The 19,883-nt window shown below is 43.2% G+C and overlaps 1 protein-coding gene and 1 long non-coding RNA gene across 5 annotated transcripts in view; one reads left to right on the top strand and one right to left on the bottom strand.

Moving 5' to 3' along the window:
- Positions 1-858: 858 nt before the first annotated feature.
- F2RL1 (F2R like trypsin receptor 1) lies at positions 859-6,696 on the bottom strand. Its single transcript, XM_074994243.1, has 2 exons — positions 6,546-6,696; positions 859-3,253 (listed from the first exon to the last, which is right to left on the bottom strand). The coding sequence occupies exons 1-2, from the start codon at positions 6,607-6,609 to the stop codon at positions 2,154-2,156; spliced, it is 1,164 nt and encodes a 387-aa protein (XP_074850344.1). The 5' UTR covers positions 6,610-6,696; the 3' UTR covers positions 859-2,153.
- Positions 6,697-6,792: 96 nt separating this feature from the next.
- The window catches only part of LOC142013162 (uncharacterized), a 28,204-nt gene continuing 15,113 nt past the window's right edge, over positions 6,793-19,883 (top strand). For 2 of the 4 annotated variants that reach the window (XR_012645569.1, XR_012645571.1), the window contains exon 1: positions 6,793-6,959. This is a non-coding gene — a long non-coding RNA (uncharacterized LOC142013162). Of the gene's footprint in view, positions 6,960-15,930; positions 16,589-16,828; positions 16,972-17,785; positions 18,091-19,883 lie in introns of those variants that run through there. The other 2 variants (XR_012645568.1, XR_012645570.1) reach the window with 2 other exon arrangements.

The following is a 19,883-nucleotide window of genomic DNA, read 5'->3' as shown; positions in this document are numbered from 1 at the left end:
GTACAGAATGGAGAGATGCAAGGAGGTCCTGCCGTGTGTAATAAACTCAACCTTACACAAGTGACTTTAGTGTCTACTCCACACCCAAGATTGTTCCAATTTTTCTGGTGCTTATAATAAAACAAACAAACAAACCACACACCACACATTATGGACATGCTACTTTCCTGCCAACTTGCCTAATGTAGGAGTAGATTTAAAACACACTTAATAATGGCTATTGTTCATACCACTGACTAGTTCTAAGTTAACATGTTATTTGAAGACAAATGAGTTGAGCATATATTTCAGAACAGAGGTCCTCAAACAGCGGAGCATGCCCCTGGAGGGGGAAGCTTGAGGAATGCTGAGGCAGCATGCCAGGGCTGGCCCCCCACAGTGGGCAGTGCAGGAATGCCACCAAGCCCCAGTCTCAGGCAGGGCTCAGCCTCAGGACCCAGCTGCTGCTCCAGCACACGGCCCCAGCACCCCTGTGCACATCTGCTCCTCCAGAGCCACCGCCCCAAAGGAGAAAGGGGATGTGGACAGAAATAAGGCTGGGGTGGAGGGTGGTGAGCTTGAAAAATCTGGTGACCACTGTTGTAGAAAACCCCTGAACAAAATTGTTTTGTTTAAATTCAGGCCTTTCCCACTGACCCACAGGACTAGGCAGCTAGCTTGCTAAGACTTCTTCCTATCATGAGCAAAGGTGTTTTTTGGTGGTCCCCTTTTATCTGTATGCAGCGGTTGTCCCATATATACACTGTAAATTCTTTCAGGCATCTTTTGTTCTGTTTGTCCAGAGCCTAGCAGAATGAGATTCTGGTCTACCACTATATTGCAATAGGACTTAAAAACCCTAAATAGGCAGCAGGACACAGATCTTTATAGGCATTCAGGAAAAAAAGGATTACATTTAAAATGATACAAACAAGGCCAATGTATGAACTAGAGACAGCCACCAGCTTTTTCAAAAAGTGAGTTTGATGCTATGCCACATCCATGATAAATTGAGTCTAATGAATGTCAAAATTCAAAACAAAAACCCAACTCTTTTGGCTCATTAACCACATTTAAGTAAAAGATGAAAATATGTATGCTTGTGCAAACCAAGTTGTTTGCCAGCCGTTTTCAGTTATTACTTTATATGGCTTTTCCTCTTCTCTAAACACACACATCCCATCAATAAATGTTTGCAGTAACTATAGCATTAGGCAATTTTACTTCATTTTTACATCCAACTGCAGTATTGACAAACTCTACATTTGTACTTAGGAATAGAAGTTTTTTAACCTAAAATCTGGTAAAGCAAGTCAGATCACTTGACACTAAACAAGAACACAAATGACTTTTGAACTTAGTATATTATAAAAAGTGACAATTTACATGATATATCTCAATACAAACGAAATAATATGTAAAAGTGAAACAGCCACAGGACATAATTCTACAATACAGCATATTATGTCTCATTCAGATCACATATTAGCCAAAAATCTTAGAAAACAGTTTGCCTCAGTTAATTAATCTCAGTGCTGGCTGATAACAGTCAGTTTCCTATCTCTCTGGCATAATCTTAACAGGCTCTCAGTTTCAGTATTTGCAACAATAGGAAAGTCTAATAGACAATATATCTACTGAGCATAAAAAAATTGACCTATGTTGATTTAAGAGGGTACTCTCTTATTTAGCCTCATTATTTTAATTGATCTTATTGGAATTATTTACAAAAGGGACGAGACCCTAAAGAAACAAGTTACTTAAACTGTACAAAAATAGTGTATAAAAACAAGGAATAAAAATAAAGCATCCTTTACTAAGTTAATGAGTTAAATGCAGAGGTGATTATAATAAAAAGTCACCATCCAACATTCCCTAGGTATTAAAACATTACAGAAGTTCTCAGCCATTTAGAAACTAAATACTGTCGTTTATTTTTATTTTTCCCCTAAAACAGAATTTCAGATTCAGGATGGTGCTGTTTTTTCCATGCCACTTACTATTCCCAAAAGGAATTTATAGAGGTAAAACAGTTGCCAATTTTGAAATTAAAAACCCGGTGACACTCCAGAGGGTTTCCTCAGACACACTCATAAAAAGGAGAGATTCTTGCTACACACAATAGACTCTGCTATATTAATAAATGTTCATTTTTTCCTATTACAGGTGAAGATTTAGTAAGTTGTCTTCGTTGTATGTGAACTGGAAGAGTAAGAGTTGGATTTTTTAAGGTATCTACTTGATGACAGAGAGACTTGCATCCGCTTCGCAGTTCGCACACTTCGGCAAAGGAGTGCATTTTTAAGGTTGTCTCTAAAGTCTTTTGAAACAAAATAATAGATGAAAGGATCAATGGCACTGTTCAGAGTGGAAAGACACAGTGTTGTTATATATGAGGCATACAGGTTACTTTGGCCGTGGCTCCTGATTAGAGAATAGTGCACTACAAGTAGAATATTACTTGGTGTAAAACAGATAAGATATATGGATAGTACTGTAATAATGAGCCTGATTGCTCTTTTCCGTTTCTTTCCAATATTTACATCTGAAATGGATGCATTCAGAGTCTTAATCATTAGTATGTAGGCAACAGCAGTGAGACCAGCTGGGAATAAGAAGACTCCAATTGCTAGAGAAAGGAAATAATTAAACATGTCGTGAGCCAACGAAGTCTGGGGCAACACATCATGACACGTAGTGATATTAAGATTTGAAATATATGCAGTCTGATCAACAAGGTATAGTGGAATGGTGCTCAGCAAAATCAGAATCCATATTGCTATTGAAACTCCCAGCGCCATTTCAGACTTCTTTCTTGTGTGCAGTATGGGGTTCACTATGACCCAGTACCTTTGCACACTGAGACAAGTCATAAAAAGAATGGAGCAGTACATATTTCCATAAAAAAATCCAACGAGTACTTTACAAAGTCCTTCGCCATAGATCCAGTTGTTGCCATTGACATGATATGCAATCTTCAGAGGGAACCAGATGATGAATAGAAGATCTGCTAGTGCGAGGTTAGCCATATAAATCACAGCTGGATGTTTCTTTTTTGTTCTGAAGAAAAAGACCCATAAAGCCATGGCATTGCTTGGTAAACCAATCAGAAACACTGTAATGTAGACTACAGGAAGAAAGACTGTAGTCAGTTTTCCAGTAAGGATTTCTGTGGCAAAGTCATCTACTTTATATGATTTTCCAGAGACATTTTTATTTTCAACCTTCTGGCCAATGAAACTCCTTCCTTTTGTAGTGTTGGATTTTCTTCCCACTAAAGAGGAATAAAAAAAAATTGGTTAATACAATGTCATTAAAGAGCTAGTTCAATCCAGTCTACACTATGAAAAAGGACGTTAACAGAAAATAGAGTCAGTGAAAATGCATGATTCCAGTCACCTTGTCCTTAACCCTCCCTTTCATTTTAGCTTCTTAATCTACCACAATGTAATTCTTTTGTTACATTATGGTTATGTACAAACATGAAAATTTTCTTGTCTTTTTGGTGGAGGGAATTAGCTAATTTACTAATACCTAACTAACCCTTTCAAGCTAAGTAGTAAAATCAGAATAAACAAAGCTTGAGCCAATTGTACATAAACAGAGGCGTGTCTATGTAAGGAAGTTTAAAAACATAGCTATATCAACAGTTTTTCTCAACGTAAACAAGCCTGGACCCCTAACTGAATTTAGTCTTCAGAGCAAGACAGGAAAGAAAACACGAATGTGAGCACAGTACTTGTAATATTACTAGAAGATAGTTATACAACAAGAATGCTAGCTCGGAGAAAGGTGAAACCGGAGTTTAATTCCCTACTCCAACACAAACTACTGGGTGACCACAGGCAAGTTACTTCCTCACTCTATACCTGAATGTCCAGTTCATAAATACCTTCCAAGAGCTTTGTGAGAATAAGTACAAACAAGGGGGACTATAAAAATACTTAAATTAGAAATACAGCTGTGAATCTACAACTGCAAATCTCAGTTTACACAAGCACAATTTAATAATTTAGCCTGGGATTCTGATATATAATCCATAAACACTGAACCATCCATACGAAAGTAAACTGCACCACTGCAGACCCCACAGCATGTGTAACCTGTAACTCCACCAGTATATTTCCTTCAACTATACTGAGGCCTTATCTACACTACAGTTGAGTTTGCGCATACAGCTTAAACTGATGAGTTCCTTTGATTGTATAGCTTTTGCCATTTCCCTGAACAAAATAAACTATGCTGGCAAAAATATTATTTTGCCAGTCTAACAATCTAAACTCAGGCATTTGCTAGTACAGCTATGTCAATTAGGAATGTAATAAAACCGTTCCCCTTGAACGTCAATTGCAACAATTTTACTGGTTTAATTAGTTTGGTTTAAAAAGTCATGCATTAACTGAAGTAGTTACACAGATAAGCATGGACATGGTTGTTTTGGTTTAAAAGGTGTTCATAGCAATAGCGTTTGTTACTTACTCCCGTATGAGAATAAGACACTGCTACAAGCAGTTTTATACTGGTAACTAACTAGTCACAGAAAACAGGGCTAAGATGCACATTTGACCAAACCTGTCTATCAGTAACCAGTTGGATGCATTGCAAAATTCCAATTATATTGTACATGCCTGGAGTTTTGAAAACTGCTGCCATAGGGACTTAAAAACAAAAATGTTTATGTTTCTCATATTAGTTTCTACATTGAACAATCTCTCCCGTGTGTTCTAAATCAGCCTATGAATATCTATTTTTGAAGTGTGCACCCAACATACCACTAATAACACATGTGATTTCTACCCATGAATGTGGTAAACATTCAATAGTGTAAGGATGAGATTCAGATTTATATTAGAGCAGATACCAATTTTAAAAGATCTATAAAAATGCTAATGTTTTAGTAATGCGTTAGCTTTTTACTCATAAAAATTAATCAATTTTTTTAAATAATCTAGTCATTTTAAGCAGAAACACAGAACTATCAAAGTAAAAGGAACAGTAAAGGTCAGCGGAGTAGTCATCAGTAGGCTCACACTAGCTCAGTAGTTGTAGATTCTTCTGACACCATTCAGCATCCAGAAAGAAACTTGACAGATTTGCTGAACAAAACACTAGTCACATTGGGATAGCATATTTTGTATGTATTGCACTTTGCCTTTTGTATCTTAGCTTCCCATAAAAAAGGAGAATATCCCTCCACCAAGAGGCTCTTACATATCAACTATAAAGTCAGCAAACCTCCCTACAGGAAAAGAGGGACATGCTTACATACTTCTCCCCTCCCAAAACTCAAGACCCTATCAACATAGTTAACTTTAACGTTAAAGAGGTAACTTCGTTATAATAGTGTGGGTAATTCCAGGATTTCTATGAAAAATCCTAATTATGCAAAAGCTTTGGCATTGTCTCGCATGTGGATGTGACTTTTGTAAGGTAACTTGTGTTGCTAAAGAATGAACGCAGCAGGAAGGGCTGTGCTAAAGGAGTGCCTCATCAGCCATCAATGGAACTGATAAGGGCCCCCTAAATGGCTCGGTTTTCACCGTGCGAAGTACTGAAAGCATAATTGTTAAATTCTGGTCAGTATTAAAATAAAAAAGTAGCAAAACCAAGGCTTCTTCTTAAAAGAACAAAGATTCTTTTTAGCTTTCGGATGCCCGCTATGTCAGAGACTCAACCTCAAAGATTATGCGTCTGTTCTAACGACTCTAGCGAAAGTAAAAGGGAATCTGATCCAATATATCAGGATAAACCACCGAACCTTTCAAAGGCACAGCGAGTCCGAACCCAATTTAAATGGGCTAAAGCTCACATCAGAACTGGTGTGGGAATGGCGAAGGGACATTTAGGGAAAAGTAGTTAGCAGCAGCTGTAGACTACCCGTGTCCGAGGGTGTCTGCCCACTCCTTGCCAGGGCCGTGATGATTCACAACTAAGCTACTCCTGGATTCCCCAACCGCTGAGGCAGCCGCCATCGAAAGTGCTCCGCTTCCACCCACTCTCCCACCCCCCATAGAAGGCAAGTCTGTTTTGCAGCCCTGTCGCTCAATGGCCACGGGGGCCCAGGCAACTGTTACCTGGAGACAAGCTCACTACAGCGCACTCTGCGGGGCTCGCCCCAAAGGCGGGAAGCGGCGCAGAGCGCAGCACTGGCTGACCACGCCTTGTTTGTTGCTAAGCGGCACTGCCGTCGTTCGCACCGATTGCCGAGTGGTCGCTAAACACAGGGTCGGGCACGGCAGGAGCAGCCCGCACGAGCCCGAGGGTCATTCGCCCTTCCCGCGGCCTCGCCCAAGCTCATGCTGCGTTTGTCGGAGGCGGGCGCTGCGGCGGGTCAGAGCCAGCGCTGACCTCTAGGCGGGGTGGGGCGCAGTGGGGCGAGGGCCCAGCGTCGCCAATGGGGGGCCTGGAGGGTGGTCCGCTGTGTGCGCTTCGGACCCCCGCGTCCGCTGTTCCGGGCGGGTCATCCAACCTGGGGTCGGAGCGACCGGGCCGAATGGCAGCTCTCGGGGCCGGACAGCAGCAGCCCGATCCCCTCCCCACAACGCCCGACCCTGCTCCCTTCTCACCTGTGGCGGAGGCGGCCACAAGCGCAGCGCAGAGAAGAAGCAGCTGCAGCCAGCGGCGGCCCATGGCCGGGCGGGTCGTGCTGCGCTCGGCGACACTCTGCCTGCGACGTCCGGTGGCTCCTCCGGGACTATAGGGGCGCCGCTCGGGTTTCGCTGATACCTGCGAGCGAGGGGGCGGGGCCGGGCCGAGCTGCCGTCAGCCAGGTGCCTCGGCCCCGCCTCCCGAGGGCGGCCGTTGGGATTCGAACGCAGCCGGGGCCAGCGGCTGTTCCGGCTTGCGGCCTCCCCTTCACCCCACCGCGGTTCCTAAGGCGGGTCGCGAGACGCCTCTACCCCTCGACCCGCTGCCACACGCAGCAGTACCCGGCGCGGTTATTAACAACTCCCCAGCGCAGCACAGACCCCTGCAGCGCAGTGAGTCCCGGGGCTGGGCCTGGGCACAGTGGTAACAGCCATGCCTCAGCACAGACGGCTGCCTCGGGGGGGGGGGGTGAGAGCACCTCCAAGTGTGACCCCAGGACCTCTTGGTGCCAGCTGGCATGGGGCCCAGCGTACACCAGAGTTACAACTACTGGTCCACTCAGGGTGATATGGCAGGTCTTTAAGGAAAGCCTGCGTCCTGCTGGTGACCATAATCCTTGTGAAATGTTGGTGTGAGGTAATACCCCAGGAATCAATAAGCGTTATGTTCTCTAGGGCCCTATGTTAAGTCACCCAGCAGTGATCTGCCTACCTAGAAAAAAGACGTGTAGCGTATGCTGGGTATTGTAGAGTTCATAATGCACAGTCATTCACAAGCTGAGCAAATTGCTAAATCAATAGATTGCAGAGGTTGCAGAGAAAAAACAAAACCAGCAGGCGTTATGTTGCTTAGGATTGATTAAGAGTGAACTTTTGAAACTGTGTCTGGGGAGCAGATGAACCCCATTATATCTTCAGTCTGTGTACAAGTTACCAGCAGGCTTGATATTGAGAGACAGATTGTCAGTTACACTGATTCAAAATACTGAGAAAAGAATTCAGGGTGAACTATCTGGTTGGAATGCCTTGTCAGTAAATTAGGCTCTAGGAAGCATGTTATAATTTTGTTTCCTGTATTCTCACTCTTTGTTTTTAAACAAACAGGCTTATTTTTACTTTTATAAGCATTGTGTATTAAGTGACATGGGGAGCCTGAGTTGAATTTTATAAAGATTCCTAAAGATGTTCCTTTAGGCATAGCAAAATTAAATATTCTGTGAAGGTTCAAAGGCCTGGCCGTTTCAGAGGGATGGTCAGAGGAATGATGCGGGTGGGGGTGTGGGTGTGTGTGTTGATGAGTGGGTGTTGCTAAGTGTGCAAAGAAGGCAAAGCCTGGGGAGGCCTGGAAGGTACTGCTTGTGTTTCCAAAAGCTGGTGGTTTCGTAGAGGCAAACATAAGATTCACAGATGCCTTATGCCCCTGGGAAGCACTGCACTGCGCAAAGTAACAGGTAGCTGCGTTAGTCTGTTCTCCAACAAAACAAAGCAGCAGAAATGTAGCACTTTAAAGACTAACAAAATGATGTATTTGATGATGAGCTTTTGTGGGTCTGTCCCACTAAAGCTCATCACCTAATAAATCATTTTGTTAAAGTGCTACATTTCTGCTGCTTTGTTTTGTTACGGTACACAAAATCAGTGACCACCCAGCATTGCTGCAAATGAGACTCCAGAATTTCAAGGTCAGGATCCCAGAAAATGAGACACAAAAATTAGTGACCAGCTGTGAAAAGTTTGATTAATGTAATTTTTTTAGCATCACATGGAAACTCTGACAGAGGCATTCAACCAGCCTCTTCCTCTTTTACTATGAACTTTCTAAAACATGTCAGATGTTGCAGGGGTCCTACTGCCAAGAGCCTTCTTTACTGTAGTTTTGATTTATCCTCAGGACTACTCCATCCTTTGCAGTAAATAAGGTCAGGGTTCTGTGAAAGATGTAGTTTGTGATCATGTAATTAAATACTGTATCATATAATGCATATCCAAGTGAGGCTCAGTGAAGGTCGCAAAGGCAGACACTTTGCAATTCCCAGAAATAATAGCTTTCCCTAAATCAGTCTCAAATCAGTCCATTGAAGCTTGCTAACATGAGAGCAAAAGTCCATTCTGGATAGGGTTATTTTCTGTATTTCAGGTTTTAATTGCTGGTCAGCTGCTTCTATTTAGTTATTTAACTTTTTAATCAGTACAGTAAATAAGAGTAGTATGGCAATCAGCTAGGCTGACATAAAACTGCATGTGGTACAATATTTGTTATCATTCCATAACTTATACAATTTAGTTCCTGGAGCATCATAAAAATTAGTTTAATGGAAAGAGGGCATAATTTTGCTCCCATTGAAATCAACAAAGTATTCCATCACTGTGCACTTTAGTGCAAGCAGCATAAAGCTCCCTTTATTCAGAATGCCACTCATTCAGTAACTCAATAAAAAAAATCCTAGCATGCCTCAATACAACCTGATTTGCTGTTTATCAAACAGTTAAGTAAGCAGAGCTGTCCGATTGATAGGACAAAATGGGGCAGCTGCCTCAGTCATCCTATGAATGAGAGGGGCAAGGATTATCCAGGGCTGGGTATGGTGGCAGGAGCAGCAGGTTCCCTCCCTTTGACCCCCACAAATAGCATGAGCAGCAGCCTGCTCTGCTCTGCTGTGTCTTCCCAGTGTTTTGAGCCCCACTTCTTCATGGCAGGAAGAAGCAGCCTCTGTGCCCCACCCCTTCAGAGAAGCAGTGCTCAGCAGACTGTGGGGGTGCAGCGGAGCAGAGCAGGCTGCCACTTGTGCTGCCGGTGTGGTGAGTGCAAGTAGGAGGCAAGGGACAGCAACCCCACTGTGGCCACACCTTCCCCAGATAATTCCTGGCCCCCATTCCTCCCTCCCCCCCGGCCCCTGGACAGCCCCATAAATAAGATATTTGGAAGAAAAAGGTTAAGGATTAACACACAAATAAGGCTCTAGTCCACTCTATTTGTGGAAAATCCATCACTACTATGAGTGTAGAACTGGTAACACACACAATTATAACAAATGAAAGTCCTAGAGAGAGAATGACTAGTGGTTTCCAACCTTTTTGCATTACTGAGGCCATAGGATAAAATCATTAATGTGTTTGGAAGAGCCATGCTGCAGCGTGCACAGTGACTTGCAGAAAGCTTTGTGTGTATTGGTTATTTGCATGACAGCACTATTTTTATAAATATTTTAAATACATATTAAAAAGAAAAGGTGACAAATAAAACCAAAAATATAGGCTTATGCAATACAAAGGTGAGCAATATCTCTTACTCCTCTCTTTTCTGTTACTATGCCCAATGTTACATAATCATATAAGACCATTTGTGCAATGAAAATTTTAAAATCCTGGGCTTTAGAAAAAAGAAGAGATGATTATTAAACCCTCATGTTGGGAGTTATGGTGGTTTATGTCCAAGCTGTATTTGGTCAAGAGGCTTAAAAATGGAGGATCCATTTAATTCATTTAGTCATTTTAACAAATAGCGCTCAGTCTCATATTTTAATGCTCTAATTATAATTATTGGGTCATTACCATTTCCCAGAAATATTGAAATGCAACAACAAGAGAAAGAATCATGGACATTCAGCTAAGCACAAAGTGTTCTTTATATGCTAAAAGAGAAGGCATGTCCCATTTGGTAGGAGAAATGGAGGAGGAGCAAACATTTGCAGTGCCATAGAAATCTCTAGTTTAGTTCCCAAAAGCCATCCGTTGAGATCATTGTTAGCCTGTGGATCTTTTGAAAATTCCTACTTTGGAAGCAATGATAAATACAGGGGTGAGCAGCTGGAACTGTGTAAGTCAGGTCAGTAATTCATCTGTGTATCAAACATGAGGATGTGAAGATGAGAGAATGGCCAGGATTATCTCCCAGATGGTTTATCTTTACGGTCTACTGGTGAAAATGTGATACTGGACCACAGAAATTTTTTTTATAATTTGGTATTCAAAAATGTTCTCCTTGAATAATCAGATCCATCCATTATCTCCCTAGTCCTAGTCTTTTTATCCACCCTTGCCCAACTAATCACCATTTTCTTGCAGGTCCTCATGTAATCTGAGTCTCTCCTGACTCATTGCGTTCCAGTTCCACTCCCCTCCACCCCTGATTTTCTCCCTGACTTCAAGTCCTAGTCTACCCCAGGAAATCCAAGTGTGTTTGCCAAGACACTTCCAGTTGCTCCCAGCTAGCAGTTCTAGTTTCCTTTTCTTCCTACCTGTCAGGCTTTCCGGCCCCACCCTGGTCTCCTTCTCCTAAGCTCCTTGTTTCACTTGACTCTTCCTGGATGTATGTGTACATACACACACCGTCACCACCCTCATAATTACCATTACCCCTCACTCTTGTTATCTCTGACTTTGAATCAGACAGTTGCCTGAATATTGGAAGTAGGTTCACTGAGAACACATGGAAGACAGTTTCCCTGCACTGCATTCACATGCCAGACCTGCACAGACTACAGTAGCCAAAAGTTTTGCAGAAAAGGACCCAGGAGTGGTAGTGGATGAGAAGCTGGACATGAGTCAACAGTGTGCCGTTGTAGCCAAGAAAGCTAATGGCATATTAGGTTGTATCAAGAGGAGTGTTGCCAGTAGATCCAGAGAAGTGATTATTCCTCTTTATTCAGCTTTGGTGAGGCCGCATCTGGCGTACTGTGTGCAGTTCTGGGCCCCCAATTATAAGAAGGATGTGGATACACGGGAGAGAGTCTAGTGGAGGGCGACCAAAATAATTAGGGGCTGGAGCATATGACTTATGAAGAAAGGTTGAGGGAATTGGGACTGTGTAGTCTACAGAAGAGAAGACTGAGGGGGGCTTGATAACAGCCTTTAACTTACTGAAGGGAGGCTGCAGAGAGGCTGTTCACAGTGGTCACGGATGGCAGAACACAGAACAGTGGTCTCAAGTTGTGGTTGGAATGGTTCAGGTTGAACATTAGGAAAAATTTTTTCACTAGGAGGGTGGTGAAGTATTGGAATGGTCTACCTAGGGAAGTAGTGAAGTCTCCATCCCTGGAGGCGTTTAAGTCTTGCCTCGACAAAGCCCTGATGGGGCTGATCTGATGGGTTTGGTCCTGCTTAGAGCAGGGGGCTGGACTCGATGGCTTTTTTAGGTCTCTTCCACCTCTATTGTTCTATAATTGTCTGATTCTAAGCTACAATAGCAGGGAAAGTCCTGCTCAGCTCCAGGGTACAGCATCTAGGGTACCCTGTACAGATGAAATATTCAAGAAGCATAGCTGTGATGCCCTAAAACATCGCTATTGAACATGCACAAACTGATTTTTTTAAGACTTACAACTTGGCCAAATTTGGGCAGATTTTCAAAGAAGAGTAGTAACAGAGAGATAGCCATGTTAGTCTATATTCTATCAAAACAAAAAAAACAGCCCAGTAGCACTTTAAAGACTAACAAAATTTATTAGGTGATGAGCTTTTGTGGGATAGACCCACTTCTTCACACCATAGCCATACCAGAATAGACTCAATATTTAAGGCACAGTTCTGTTCTGGTATGGCTATGATCTGAAGAAGTGGGTCTGTCCCACGAAAGCTCATCTCCTAATAAATTATTTTGTTAGTCTTTAAAGTGCTACTAGATTGCTTTTTTTTTGTTTTGATAGTATATAGATTAGCACAGCTTTCTCTCTGTTAGATTTTTAAAGTTCCTTTTTGGTAAAACACAGACTTTCAGGTCATTAACAGAATGGCCCACTCCATTCAAAGATGAGGTTTTCAGAAAAGTTAGTTAGACTGAACTAACAGTATCTAACACCACTCCTTTAAATCCTAATCAAGAAAGGCCAGAGAGTTCAGAGAGTTTTGTTCATCATGAGAGATGAATGCATTTAATTATAACAGGAGCAATGTCAAAAAGACCTAAACTAAAACAACCCTACCTTTAAGTCAGGGGAGGAAACTTTTTTGTGTAGGGCCCCACTTTTCATCCCTGCAGTTAGCAGCCCCCGCCCACCTGTCTATTGTAATATAAATGAATGGAAATTTTTGTTACGTTCATATAAAAAATTTTTGGCAAGTATAAATAAATATGTAGAATGTAAAAACTTTATTAATCGGTGTATAATTGTGAATACACATACATAAAAACAGTAACGTATTGCAACATTTTTAATGGGATGGATAAGCTTGTGACCCAGCTGCTGATCATCCCCAAAGAGGAAACCTTATGAAATTTTACAGCCCCCTAGGGGGCCTATCCCACGCTTTGCTCATCCCTGCCTTTAAGTAACCAACAAAACTGACGGTTTCTCTTACAAAGCAATCATTGCAAGTATTGGTTCAGCTGCACTGGAAGCATAAAGAACTGAACCCACAGAGTGGTGTTCACACAATCATGCCCCTAGTTGATTCAGTACTGGAGAATTAGTCTGTTGTTTCTCATTTTCACTGGTTTAGGTTGATACCTTTAATATATTTCAAGTCTTATAAGCCTTTATGACCCTCATCTGACCTCAGTAAAATTTTGTGCTAAAATTTAAGTCAACGTTAGGAGGTGGTGTTAGTCTAAGGATAGTGGTAAAAAGAGAGAGTAGAGATGGACAAGATGGACCTCGGAAATATTAGCTGCTTGTGGATTTTTACCAGCTTTGCGTAATTGTTAAAAGTAAGTTTTCTGAAGCAAAAATTGTGTTTGAATAGTCTCATAGGTTCACAGGCAAAGTAAAGTCTAACCTGGGGTTTGTGTGCCAAACCCTCAACCAATTGCCTTTGAGGGATGGAACAAGAGGTATCTCAAGTAAAAGAAGTTGAACCTCTTGACCCATTTCCTCATGGTTTATGAAACGAATACCATTAACAACTTCCTGTCACAGTGCTTTCCACTTCAAAGGACTTTATCTACAATGCAAAAAGGCATGCAAAATTATCTAAATAACTGTTTTGTTTTCATTGTCATTAAATTGCCGTTAAATTGGCATGTGTTAAACTCCAGGTGCTGCATTTGGACTAAATTCAGTGGGTTTGTTTAGGGATAATTTAGCTTGTTAAGTTGAAATAGAATAGTTCACCTACACTGCAAAACACTGGAATCTGCTCTTATTTAAAAGCTGGGTGGGGGTGAGGAGAATAGGACAGGAAGTAGGAGGACTTAGATTTATCTTGACCAGCATACGTAAAAGTACATCTTGCCTTGTCTTGATTTGTTTATGGTGTTTGTCAATTCCAGCTAGGCAGAGCTGGCTAACATGATCTCAGATTACACCTTTCATAGATTAGACAAAGCCTATAACTATAGCAATGAAAGAGAAATGTAAATATTGGGGATGGGGTTTTAGAGATTGAAAGAAAGTAGATTTGGCCCAAAGAGGAAAGTCAGACTCATGATCAACTGCAAAATGGTGCCAAGTATTCTGGTTACTAGAATCTATTTGCCTTGATCACTAACACGCAGTAAATGCTTGAGTCTGTCTAATCTATCTGTCCTCTACTCCTTTTTAACTGCATTTGACAATTGCATTTCTAGGCATTTGAAGAGGGTTTCTAGGCTGAGTTTTTTAATTCACTGTGGCTTTAGCTAAAAATATCAGACACACACAGTAATTGTTCAGAACCATGTTAATTTATAATTGACTGTTACTTAGATTGTTTGCAATGTTGTTGTAACCATGTTGGTCCCAGGATCAGAGTTGGAAGTAACTTCAATTTCTTATAGGTACTATCCTGTCACAATGCAACCTGATCAATGGGACTTAGAGTGGGATGGGGTTGATGCAATCAGACAGTACAAGTAAGAAATTTAAGGATGGGGTGGAGTGTGGGAGGCTCAGAGCAATGGGGTGGGTTGTGCTGGAGTCAGCTCTGGAGGGCTTGGAGGCTCTGGGCAGAGCTGTGGATGTGTGGAGAAGTGCAGGGTCAGGGGCTGAGAGTGTTTGTGAGGGAAGCTCAGCAGGATAAGAGAGGGGCAGTAGGACAGGTGTGGATGCACTGGGAACCCAACTGGGACCATGCATGTCTCCAGTAGAGTGCACCCCCTGCTGTATGCTTTCACATATGTCTGCCTTACCTGGCTGTGCACACAGGGCTGCCAGCTCCAGCCTGAAGCAGGAGCCCCGGGAGCCTGGGTGAGAGAGCACATCACAAGTTGCACTGTACTGTACATGAGCGCCTACAGCAGGTCAGCCCATTCAGCTCTTCCCAGAGCCATGCATCGGGGTACGCTGTCTTACTTGTACCTCTACCCAGGATATTAGCGACACATGGTGGGTCTGTTATTGCACCAACTTCTGTTGATGAAAGAGACCTGTCTTGTCTATATCCTTTATTTAAATTGTTATCTTGGAGCGGGGAGGGGCAGGAACCATCCTGTTGTTCTGCATTTGTGCAGTCCTTAGTATGGTGAAGTTCTCATCCATGACTGGGGCTTCTAGATGCTACAGTAATACAAATAATAAATAGCATCAGTCAGGTTTAGCTTTTGCAATAGTAAGGTATTTTAATTAAAGAAGGACTCAAGTGCAAAGTTTGGCTTCAGGACCTGAGGGCTAGGTCCACATTTAAGGTTGAGTCAGGAATGTTTGCCTTAGTTTGAGTTAGCCAATATAATTTTTTTGAATACAACCAGTTTATTCCCCCACTTTAAACTTTGTATTTTAAAATGACTCATAACAGTGTCATAAATGTTTTAAAGTAACAGTGAATGAGCATAGACTTGGTGAATCATACGGTTTACCTGGTCGTGTACTTTTTTCACTTCAATAAGAAGGCTGGCTGTAATCCAAGTTTTACCCAACAGCAGTTTCCTCTTTCTGCTCTGTGTTCCTCAGGAGATTATACAGCTGTGTTGTTATGACTAAGATTGCTGTGTATCTTGTATAGATAGTAAGCCAAATTATATATACCTTGAGACTATTATAATCAAAATGAGCTACTTATTAACCTTTATTGATGAATTTTGTTCCAAGCATTTTAGTTTGTTGTTTAGCTGGGCTGCATACATTTTTGCCTATTCTTTCATCAATGTTGCTTTTTCATGGGCATTGTGGTGGGCAATAATTTTTGATGGGGGAGCCACTTCAAGATTTGGGTAAGTGGTCAAAGGCTGTACTTTTCTATGGAGGGGGTGTAGAGTCTGAGACAGAGGTTGGGTGCAGAAGGGAGCTCAGGGTAGGGGTCTGGGGTCCAAGAGGGAGTTTGTGTGATGGAGGGGGTCATGACCTGGGGCAGGGGCTTGGGAATCAGGTTGTGGGAGGGGGTATGAGTGTGGGAAAGGGTTTTGGCTTGGAGGGAGGGTAGGGTCTGGGAGGGAGTTGTGACTTAGGGGAGGAGCAGTTCAAAGGGGTTGGGTAGTTACCTAGGGGCGGGAGTGGCTGGGGTGCTAGAGGCAGGCTCTGGCTAGGAGGCACTTACCTAGGTGGCTCCCAGCCAGTAACGCTGCAGGATCCTGAGAAAGGCTCCCCACCTTCTCTTGCTTGGTATTCTTGGTCAAAAGCACAAAATAACATGTCCTTTCATTTTAAGGTGTGTTATGTGCAGTACTGTGGCCTGGCAGATACAGCAAAGCTCAGTGACTAAGGAAGTGCCTTTAGGGGGACAAATGTGTCCGATTGCCAGCATACTCCCCTTACGCAGGAGAAATGCTCTGAGTCTGGGACCCTTGAGAGCTGCCTCATAGAGAAGGATTTTGACCGCAATGATTAGTTCAGTGTGCCAGCATTGCCAGAGAGGCAAGCAATAACTTTTCAGATGATAGACAAAGTATACACTATATACAGTTGTGTACCAGACAGACAACTGTGTTGAGAATGTGTAGTGGTTTCATTGCATACACACAAGGTGGCTCAGTTACATACTCTTGGCTTTCATCACAGATCGTACTGTGTATTATTTTTCCCTTCCCCCTCCTTTGGTTTATGAAGCAGTAAAGCGTCAGCCAAATAAACTACCTGTGCAGTAAGCCGTCTGAAGTTGCTTCATCTTTAGTCTCCTCCTCCTCCTCATCATCGAACTGGAAGGGAGCTCAAGAAGTATCCAAGAGCAAAATGGTGAGCACTTTGCATGTGGTGGCAGGCACAGAGAGCTGCTTGGGAAAAGTAATGGTAATGTGAATTTATACCATTGAACTCCCTGCTTCTCTTGGGTAGGCTTATTCACCTCCCAAAAGGGCACAGTGAATGGGATATCAGGGAACCCAGCCCTTGACCAGAGCTGGAACTCTTATAACGGGGAGGCAGGGCGGTTGGTCCAAATTTGAGTGCCTGCTTTCCTCACCACTATGTCTGCAGTCCTGATAGTGTCCATGGACACCAGCCCAATGTGAGAAGCTGAGCAGGGAGCTCTGGAAACCCTTAGAGCCCAGAAGCATTGAGAGGGTGCATCCAAACTTTTGGTATTTCCCGGAGAAGTGGACAAACAGAAGGATGATGAGGTTTGGGCTCTCAGAATTGCCTTGCATTGGGGGGATGATGTGCTTCAGCCTTAATGCCACTCTGGTTGAATGTTAGGGGCTGTGTGAGGGAAAGGGAGAGCTTAGAGTGGGGCATGGGGGACGAGCACAGGGTTGGGTGTGAACAGCCGGAAAGGGGTGTAATGGAAAGAATGCAGCACAGCAGGCAGATGCTGTATGAGATTGCTCAGGACTCAGGATGTGGGAGTGGTAGCGGGAAAAGCCTAGGGTGGCAGCAGGTGGGCAATGACTGGAGATGGCACCAGGAGGGAGAGAGCTTGCAGTAGGTGGGGATGGTGGCAGGGGAGGTAGAATTATGGGGCCTCTCCTTAGAAAAATTCTGGTTGTGGTCCTGATATCCCAACTGTCTCTCTTTTCCCAAGGTGGAGCTCCAGCCTTCTTTATAACATTATGTGAGGGAAGGGAGCGTCTGGGCTCTTTTCTCCCTAGGCTAAGTGCCATGAGTGGAGCAGTCTTCACTCTGGTTATGCCTGCGCCTTTTCCCTGGTTGTCAGGTCCACACCCAGACTAAGTCTATACTGGGGAAATAAGTCGATTTCAGATATGCAATTCTAGCTAAAGCATTTGCGCAGGCAGAATTGACATATCAGAATCAACTTATTTCCCTACTGAAGACCTAGTGTTTCTATACTCTCATGTTGACCTCCCTTACTCCACATGATAGTGTGGAGTACAGGTGAACTGTAGATTTCAGAGAGACCAACTTTGCTGCGTTTTCACCAGATGCGCAAAATCAAACTCCAAAAGATCAACCCTGACTGAGTCAATCTTCTGCTTAGTACAGACAAGCCACCAGAGAGCTGGGTACTTGTCAGGAGCACATAAATGGGCTGCTCACATTCCTTGGCCTGCTATGCTAAATCCAGTCCTCTCCTGGAAGCTGGGCCAGCACAGCCTGCGAGGACAACTGCTTTCGTAGGGTCTGAATAACTGCCTAGTTCGGGCCCTGTGGTGAAAATGGTCCGCTCCCAACCACTGTCTGTGCTTATCAGGGGAGCTTCCAGGCCTGCAAGATGCAATTCTAGGCGAGAGGGACTCTTTCTGCTGGTGGAGGTGCTTCCCATTCTTCCAAGAAGAGAGGTACGTTTGCGTGTCAGGGATTATTTTGCTCACCCTCATTTATACATGTTTGTATGGGCACTGACTTTTCAGGTATTGAATCCCTACCTTTTGGGCTGAATTTTGGTTTTGCTCTATTAACCGGGTAATAGGACTTTACTTTGTTCAGGTAGGTAAGCATCTGCTCAACTCACCTTGTATTAGGACAGGACATAGGTGGTACTCAGGCTGATCTCTGTGACTAAGCCAGAAAGAGGACAAGCTTGGATGCTCATTATCACCCTAGGCCAAATTCAAAGCTGTGTCTAAACTGGTGTCACTTCTTCCTGTCTCCAGCTCAAGTAACTTACAGCAGCACATACACCCTTACATTGAAATTCTGATATGTAAGGAAGTGTAAATTTTGAATTCAGCCCTATACGTTGCAGAGTATAATCTCATGCCTTTCTTTAGCTTCTGACTGAAGAACTGTTCATAGTATTCTGCAAGAAGGAATAAATTAAAAAGTGAATAAATTGTTCACATTTTAATAAATCATTAAGCATGGCTTTTACCTGATATTCACATTTAGAAGGCTCTATTGATAGTTGCTACGGTATGAGAATGGTCTGGCTATGGTCTGAAGAAGTGGGTCTGTCCCACGAAAGCTCACCTAATAAACTATTTAGCTAGTCTTTAAAGTGCTACTTGACTGCTTTTTGTTTTGATCGTGTATAGACTAGCACAGCACCCTCTCTGTTACTGAATATAGTGTTTTGGCAGGAAGGTAATTATGTGGTTAGGGACAAAGACAGGTTTCAGGCTGTTCACAATACTTGGCATCTAGTTTCTAATTCCTTATAAGGAAACATTTCCTCCAAGTCATTTATTAGGCTGATGAAGCCTCAGCCTGAGTGGGAGCACACAAGGAGTGGCTCAGATTACAGGAGACAAGAACAGGCTGTGACACAGACAGATTGAAACCTGAGAGTGGACTGAGAACCTACGGCTATATTTTCTCTGGGCAGGAAGCAAAGGAGTTTAATTGACTTCAGTGAGAGTTACCAGTATCCCCTGGAGAAAGAATAGGGAACTAGGTCTCTGGTATATAATAATAGCAAACAGAAACTATATTTACTAACAGGTAAACTGTGGCAAGTTGCACTTTATTGCAAGTTTTACAATTACAGATACAAGTTTAAGGGGAAGGACTTGTATAGTCCTTTCCACATTCATATCCCCCAGCATTTTGAAACATTCCAACTGCTCCATCTCCGGTAAATACCCAAAATCGTCATCAAACTTCTCCATTAATGCTTTGTCCTTACTGCCAGAATAGGTACATTTTTACTGTGGGACTAATGTGCATTGGCTATAACACGGTAAACTCCTAGTGGAGACAAGCCTTTGCAGTTTGTACTACAACATCATGGGCAGTGGGTATAACAGAAAGGAGGCTCTGTCTCCCCTGCCATAGCCACCAGTTGTAGGGGTTTGGGGGAGAGTTTTTAATGTACCCTCAACCCTTGTTTGACAAGAACTTTACTTACGAATACTCACTAAAACGAGGGACACGTATACTTACCATTGTTCACTATGCAAGTGAAATTCCCCTGCTTATATGAGCTAGTTGTGGGGTCCCTGGCCAGGGAGCAGGAAGAGCTGCAGCCCTGCAGCTGGAGCCGGGGATGGGGAGACGTGCAGCCCTGTGGCAGGAGCTGAACCAGCCGTGGGGTCCCTGGCTGGGGGCCGGGAGATCTGCAGCCCCGCCTGGCCTGCTCCCAACACTCCCCCTGTGGCAACTCCCCATGTACGCCCCCCGCCCTGCCCAGTCC

This window comes from Carettochelys insculpta, chromosome 5 (genome assembly GCF_033958435.1).
Source record: "Carettochelys insculpta isolate YL-2023 chromosome 5, ASM3395843v1, whole genome shotgun sequence".
NCBI classification, from domain to species: domain Eukaryota; kingdom Metazoa; phylum Chordata; order Testudines; family Carettochelyidae; genus Carettochelys; species Carettochelys insculpta.
This window is presented reverse-complemented; position numbering and strand designations above follow the sequence as displayed.